Source organism: Patella vulgata, chromosome 4, assembly GCF_932274485.2.
Source record: "Patella vulgata chromosome 4, xgPatVulg1.2, whole genome shotgun sequence".
NCBI lineage: Eukaryota > Metazoa > Mollusca > Gastropoda > Patellidae > Patella > Patella vulgata.
The window spans coordinates 50535572-50544034 of NC_065882.2; the positions used below are offsets into that span (position 1 = coordinate 50535572).

The window sequence follows — 8463 nt, forward strand, 5'->3', positions numbered from 1 at the left end:
TGAAAGTACCTTCTTTGAACCAAGTGTCAAAAATTCAGTTTTGTCTGTGTTTAATTTTAACCAGTGGCTGCCAGGCAGGATATGGCCATATTTTGCAAGAGATAGATAGAGAACAAGCTAAAAACAAACACAATAATCCAGGAAGTTATGGCCTGAAATGTGCAAATATCAAACAGGACTGAGATCTTTGGGATATAAAGATATGTGTTAAGTTTCACCAAAATCGGATAAAAATTGTGACCTCTAGAGGGTCCACAACCTTCGTATTACACACTTCTACACAATTTGAGTACAAAGAGCGGCCATTTTGTCGGGCAGTTTCATTTCGATTTTCCTGAAATTCGAATTCAACCTTCATTATGGTGGAATGGTGATGTACATGTATTTAAACGGTTTTTAAAATTGTGACCTCTAGAGAATCCACAAGCTAAATTTTTCGACCAATCAGGGGCCATAATCCAGGAAGTTAAGTTCAGGTATTTTCGATTATCAAAAGGAACCAAGATCTTAGTGTGTAATTGTGATACATTCACATAATTTTTTTAAATCGGATAAAAATTGTGACCTCTACAGGAACCAAAAGCTAAAAATGTGATTTTTTTTCAATCAAGGGCCATAATTCAGGAAGTTATGATCCGATATGCGCGAATATCCAAAGGAATCGAGATCTTAGGGTGATAAACCTATATTTCAAGGATAAAAATTGTGACCTGTAGAGTGTTTACAAACAATTGTGTATGGACGGACAGGGGCGACAACAATATACGTCCACATGAAAATGTGGGCGAATAAAAAATTTTCATACATCCATTCACTTATTTTTGATAAACACTTTTCAAGGGCGAGTTGCTTATCAATTCTGAATGACACATAGAGGTCCTGCGACGTACAATTGGGTATCATCGGCAAACAAATGAAAATCGGTGTCAAACTGCCTGATGTCCCCTAGTGGAAGAGTGTAGACTGAAAACAAGAGTGGACAAAGAACCGAGCCCTGAGGGACACCATATCGCATATGGTTTGGTTTAGATTTACTGATTTGTACACATACTACTTGACTTCGGTCCGATAGATATGACTGTATCAGGTTTACAGCCGGATCTGACAGAAGCAATCTGTATTTGAGACGATGCAGAAGGATGCTGTGGTCTATCGTGTCAAACGCTGCAGACAAATCAAGCAGCACAAACAGAACTGTATATTTCTTATCCATACTCTGCAAAACATCATTGTGTATGCATAGTAATGCAGTTTCAGTACTGTGTCCTTCTCTGTTAGCCGACTGAAATGGTTCAAGCAGGTTACAATGTGCTAAATGTTCCTTTAGTTGAACGGAGATCACCCTTTCCAGCAGTTTTGAAACAAAAGAGACATTCGAAACAGGTCGATAATTTTTGAAATTGTTATAATCAAGAGATGGCTTCTTGATCAAGGGTTTAACAAGTGCAGTTTTGAGATACAGAGGAAATGTTTCAATGGTCAATGACAAATTAATAAGAGGCAGCAGTAATGGTGCAAAACAAGACACACATTTTTTAAGAATCCAAGTTGGAATTGTATCATGACTTTGCTGGTGCCAAAGTGATTAACTCTTAACATGCTCGTGGGAACCAGTTTTGAAATAAAATGTGTTAGTTGGTTCAGAGGCAGGGCTAGCAGCCTTTGAGATAACAAATGATGGAAGAAATTGATCTCAAATTTTTTTAAATTTCAGAATCAAAGCATTCAGAGAATAATTCAGGCAGGTCAGCTACTTTATGATATGCTGGGAGGATGTCAGCGGTGCCTTCATTTGACAGTTCTTTGAAGACATTGAACAGCACCTTTGAGTTACCATTGTTAATAATAGCTTCCTTTAAATGTTGTATTTTAGCTTGACTTATGACTTTGTTGTATTTATGTTTCTCCAGATATATTTGATGATGGATTTCGAGTTTGGATCGCTTCCAAGTCTTCTCAGCTTTTCTACACTCTTGTTTGGAATTTTGGAGATCGTCTGTGAACCTTTTGGTATTGGACCTAACAATAATTGATTGTTTTTTTCAGAGGTGCGTGAACATCAAGTACACTTTGGAGGGAATTGTTAAGGAAAGACCACCTGTCATAAGGGATACTCGATTGAACGTTCTGGAATTAAATTCTCCCAATTCCGAAAATAATGTCATCGAGTGAAAGGCAGTATTTTGGAGTACAACGCATGTGTAGACTGCATAAAAAACATCTCAACCAATCATGGCAGCTGAAACATATGTGTTACTTAAAATACGTCATGATTCTACTCACATCACTTCACCTGTCGGGACTGGCAGAACTGTGACAGGACTGAATTCGATATCACTTGATTGCAATTCTGTCAATTCGGGATGTTCCGGACTGACAATCGAGTACTCCCATTAAGTTCTGAAACCGATCCAAGTTGTTGGCTAATGTTTGGCAAGTTGAAGTCCCCTACAAAATGTTTGAGGTCAATATTACGACACTTCCTGTAGGGTAGTGTAGTTTGTTTAGGTTGAGGTTTAGGTATATTGAGATGAACAAAAATGCTGAGATAATCAGAAAAGCAGTGGTCCTTCACATGGACATTGCAGATATAAGTGGAGGATGATTTAGAAATCACCAAGTCTAAAGTATGAACTTGCTTATGTGTTCCTTCCTTTACATACTGCTTTAAGTCGTAGGAATCAAGAAAAAGCAGGAATTGTTTTGAATGGTGATCATTTTCATGGTCAATATGAATGTTAAAGTCACCTAGAATGATAGGCTGATCAGATGTTGTTAGTAGTTTTGAGAGATCTTGCATTCAAAAGGCACAGATTTAGTGTGGAATAAGAATTTGAGTCTTGATATTGTGCTAAGCTACACAAAGAATTGGATAGAAATGATTTAAACTTTTTTTCCACCTCTCTTCCCCCTCTTTGTAGAACCATATTTAAAAAGGCCTAATGTGTTTAAAGGTCAGGGTTAACTTTAGTCACTTCATTGTTTGAGTGTAAGAATTGTTCACATCTATAGCCCATGGGAATTGAAATCTGCTCAGATGAGTTAATTTTTTTTCTGATCAAAAACATTAGAAATTGCACAAATGTCTGATTTTCAGTAATATATGCATTCCACAGCTAAATCCAATGGAACATCATAATCACAATACTTGAATGCATATCCATGCACAATTTCACAAACTAAACATCACAGAAGGATGACAGAGCTCTTCCATACAGATTTAAAGCACAAGGGAAGTAACTCAGGCACTGCTCAGTTATGTTTTGATAATGATTACAGGTATTGTTCTCATCCATCAATTAATAAACTATACTAAAACCAGCAGTTGCCAGGCAAGAGATGGATAGAGAACAAGCTAAAAACAAAAGCGATTTTTCGTATAATCATGGGCCATAGTTGGCATAATCCAGAAATTTATGGTCTGAAATGCGCAAATAATAAACATATATTTAAAGTTTCATCACAATCGGATAAAAATTGTGACTTCTAGAGGGTCCACAACCTTCGTATTACATACTTTTACATATGCAAAAATATCAAAAGGAACCATGATCTTTGGATTATAAACATACATTTCAAGTTTCATTAAAATTGGATAAAAATTGTGACTTCTAGAGTGTCCACAACCTTGGTATTACATACTTTTACATATGTGCAAAAATCAAAAGGAACCACGATCTTTGGATTATAAACATACATGTCAAGTTTCCTCAAAATCGTTTAAAAATTGTGACTTCTAGCGTGTCCACAACCTTGGTATTACATACTTTTACACTATTTGCGTACAATTTACACTATAACCCAGGTATCGTTTAATCTTGTGTAACTAGCACTAATTTCTTTCACATTCGTTTAATATTAAATCTTTGTTTAAAAATTGTAAAAATTGTTTAAAATCACCATAAATCATTTAATTTGTACTTCTATCCAGTTTAAAGATGACCATTCAATTTTGATAATGAGTGTCCAATTTACAAGTGTTTAATTTCTCAATCATTGTTAAAAAATAAACAACCCAATTGATTAATGATGTATAATGATTAATTTTTGAACAGTGATCAGGAAATTAAATACTTGTAAATTGGACACTCATTATCAAAATTAATCAGTCAGCTTTAAACTGGACACATGTGCAAATTAGATGATTTTGGTGATTTTAAACAATTTTTACGAATTTTTAAACAAAGATTTGATATTAAACGAATGTGAAAGAAATTAGTGCTAGATACACAAGATTGAACGATACCTGGGTTACAGTGTTAAGGAGCGGGCATTTTGTCTGGCAGTTTTGGTCAGATTTTTAAACCTCAAACTCAACCTTCATTGATGTGTAACGGTGATATATTTAAACGTTTTTTAAAATTGAATACAAATTTTGATTTCTAGCGGGTCTACATGCTAAAAATGCGATTTTTTCGAACAATCAGGGGCCATAACCAGAAAGTTATGGTCTGATGTATGCCAATTTTGGGAGATAGACCTATATTTTAAGTTTCGTCAAAATCAGATGAAAATTGTGACCGGTAGAGTGTCCACAAACAAATTGTGGACGGACAGACAGACAGACAGATAGACGGACAGACAGGGGCGACGACAATATACATCCACATGAAAATGTGCGTGCATAAAAACCCAATGAAATTATTGGCAATACAATAAGATTAACAGTTATGTTTTTATAATGATTACATATATAGATCTTTTTTTTTTTTACGTATAGTTTATAACTATTGCCTCATTTATCATTAAATAAACTATACTAACAAGAACAAATAAAATCACTGGCAATAAAATCAACAGTTATAAACTATAATAAAAACAATAAATAACTAGAACTGCGAAGCAGTAATGACGGGTTTCACCAGTGCCACGTTACCCTAAACATATGTCACTTCCGGTACCAATAAGCATTGCACACATCAAATAAAATGGACGCCGAATCAACCAAATCCAGCAATATCAATTCATTTTATACATTTTTTACAGGTAAGTGTACAGTACTTCCGATGATAATCAAAATGTTCAATTAGTTTTATGAAATCAGAAATGGCATAAGGCATCGCATGGTGAAAATTTTATGTAAATCGAATACTAATTGCCATGTGTAGAAAACCGTCTATTTCTCTGCAACCGTACAAGTTAGAAACCATTTGCTGGTATCTGTATGATCGTATGGGTTCAATCTATTGCTGATTGGAATCAAATATCATAATTTTAAAAACATAACAAATCAGACTCATTTGAATAAAATATCTGTTTTGAAGGCTAAAAATACAGTTTTTGCCAAAATGACGTTACTTCCAGTGATAATGAAAATCTTAAATTACTTGTATGAAATCGTAAATGGCATTAGGTATCACACAGTGAACATTTTATGAAAATCGAATAATAATTGACACTTTTATGGACCAAAAACCTTGAGAAATGACCTGTTGAAAATCGCCTATTTCTCCGCAACTGAACAAGTTAGAAACCATTTTGTGATATCTATATGATCCTATGGGTTCATTCTATTAGTTGATTGGAATCAACTATCCAAATATTGAACAAATAACAAATACGACTCATCTGAATAAATTATTTGTTTCGAAAACTATAAATATAGTTTTTGCCCAAATTACGTGATTTCCGTTGATATTGAAAATGTTAAATTGGTTTGACCTAGTCACAATTGACATTACGTATCAAATGGTATCATTTTAATGAAAATCCAATAATAATTGACTCTTTTACAGGCAAAATAGCGTAAAAAGTGACACTTGCAAAATTGACCATTTCTCGGCAACTGCTCATATTACAAACTAATTTTGAGATAGATTCTCTTCGTATGAATTAATGCTACAATGTATAAGTTTATGAAAGTCACAAAGAAATATTTTAAAATTTGAAACGCCTGAATGGGTTGTAAATAGTTCAATTTTACATTGTTTTTCCACCTTTAAATCGAAATGACGCAAAAATGAAAACGAATTTAAAAAACTTGCTTCTGACTTTTTTTGCGCCTTTACATGGCGCATCTTCTTACTTTTTACTTATTTTAAAAAAATAATATTTGCTTGCGAAAAGACCTTCCTAACCTCCAAAATAGTAGTTTTGGTCAAAATTACGTCATTTCCGCTGCTGACAGAAAGCTTTATCGGTAATAAAAAAGTCGAGACTTTGCACCATTGAGCATATGAACTTTGTTTTATACAAATCGAGCCATAAATAATTAACCTAGAACCCATAAACTGAATTAGCCAATAGCGGCCAAGTTGAATTATCGATACAAACATTTTTCATATTTTTGCTCAAATCACATGACCCTATAATTATGGGTAAAGCACCATAAAAAAAATATTCATAAATAAAAAAGTTTTTTGTCAAAATTTAAATTTTCAAAATTTGGCGCCTAATATCTTCGAAGATTAATCGAAAATCAAAAATCTAAATAATCGTAGCTATTTACCGTGTCTCAGGCTATGTCAAAATGTATCAAATGTTAAAATTCGACAATTATTGTTAATATTACGGCAATATTTAAAAAAACTACAACTTCGGTGATTTCGGACATTTCGCATTGTCATAGAAAGTTCGAAATAGCTTTAATCTCTAAGTCACACCCACATTCCCAGTCAAACCGAAGACATCGAGTCAATCCGACAAATAGTTTCCGAGATATGCTCAAGCGGAAAAAAAAAATAATAATAATAAGAAGAAGAATAATAATCTTAACAAAAACAATAGTGTTTCACACTGGCTACGCAGTGTGAAACCCTAATAAATTGTCCCATCGGCAGTTGTCCTAGACCCTTGTTTGAAGTATATAAATCTAACTCTAGAGGCGAAGTTGTGCATATCTCAAATAAATGGGTTTAATGAATTAATCAACCCTTGAGGTGAAAACCTGTGTAACAGTGTGTTTCTGTAGATGGTATGTTAATTAACCATAGGGTGATTCTATTAGTATATTTGTTCCATTGTAAATATAATATTAAGAATGTGAATATTTCTTATTACTATAGCCTACCTGATTTCTTGTGGTAAAAGCACTAGAAAATCTCTATAAATTAGAGATGGAAGAACATCTGCTAAATGTGTTAACTGTTCAGCACCTGATGCATTTATCAAGGTATCAAGTGCTTCATTTCTTTGACAGTTGGATAAACTAATAAATTTATCCACAGTGTTATGTAACCAAGTACAAAACCCTTCATCTTTTATTGACATCCTAACTACACACTAGTAGTTTGTAACCTTCTTAACCTGAAAAAAAAAAGATTCTACAGTTGAAATAAAGATATACCTGGCTAAGAAAACTAAATTTGTCAGTTTGTGTTTGACATTAATTTGGTATCCGGACAACTCGGACCAAAGACCACTCGGACTAAGACCGGTCGGACCAAAAAGGAGACCAGTTGGACTAAAACAGAGACCACTTGGACCAACCCAAAAAACCACTTGGAACAACCCAGAAAACCACTTGGACCAATTAATATATATTGTAAGACCACTCGGACTAATATTTAGCTCTGCTATTCGGATCAACCCAAAGACCACTTGGACCAATTAATCTATAATGTAAGTCCAATCGGACCAATATATACAGTAGCTCTGCTACTCAGATAAAAAGGAAAGATTCATAATAAAGGGAATAATGGTTAAAATCATTGGAATGTTAAAAAAAATGACAGAGGCAGAGAAATAGAATTAAATTGTCATTGAAATAATAACAAGAGAATAACCAGTCTGAAACCATATAGGAGGCAGACCACCATTAAATTTCACCATCTCGGTACCGACGAATTGTAGTTCGTCTACATGTTATGTATTTATAGCAATTCTCTCTCTCTCTTTTCTCCCCTTTTGCATGCCCATTTTTGTTGATTTTTTGGTCTAGAATGGACGAAGAGGGTTTGATTGAATTAACATTTTCTGCCAGGTTTTGGTAAATATTCATGATTTTGAGGCGGAAGGATAACAGGGTAATCAGGTTGGCTACGGTGATATGTACGGCAACTAGTTACATGTTTTTACTTACAGTCGTATGCTTCTTCAAGTTAATTGTGTATCTCAAAATTTTGGTGGTCAACCTCATACAAATTTTAGTGCAAAAACATGATTATTTGTTCCTCTGTCTGTAGTGAAAAGCATTCATTCCAACGAAAATTTGGGGAAAAGTTGGAGGTGGGCAAAGAGGCCAGAATTAACATTGAAAATTGAAGTCAATGGTGGTCTGCCTCCTTTATGCGTTGCTGATATGCTTATCTTCCCTTTATTCCTACCTTATACCCACCCAGAAAAGGGATTCTTTTTTTGCTTGTTTCTCTTATTCCTGCAAGTCACTAATTATGTATCACAAAATAATAGGGAATTATGTCAAAACTGTTTCTCTAACCATCTTTTCGGATGCCAACCTCACATGTTGTCAAAAATCGAAATATAAAACAAAAATTCGGGTTTGACAATTATACAGTGGCGCCA

General features: G+C 34.2%; 1 protein-coding gene across 5 annotated transcripts in view; it reads right to left on the reverse strand.

Moving 5' to 3' along the window:
- Positions 1 to 8463, reverse strand: part of LOC126818355 (F-box/WD repeat-containing protein 2) — a 30374-nt gene that overhangs the window by 8790 nt on the left and 13121 nt on the right. For 2 of the 5 annotated variants that reach the window (XM_050545728.2, XM_050545724.2), the window contains exons 1-2: positions 8276 to 8459; positions 7010 to 7245 (exon numbers count right to left, since the gene is read on the reverse strand). In XM_050545728.2, the coding sequence (XP_050401685.1) occupies positions 7010 to 7209 (200 nt within the window). In that variant the 5' untranslated portion in view covers positions 7210 to 7245; positions 8276 to 8459. Of the gene's footprint in view, positions 1 to 7009; positions 7246 to 8264 lie in introns of all 5 variants that reach the window. The other 3 variants (XM_050545726.2, XM_050545725.2, XM_050545727.2) reach the window with 3 other exon arrangements.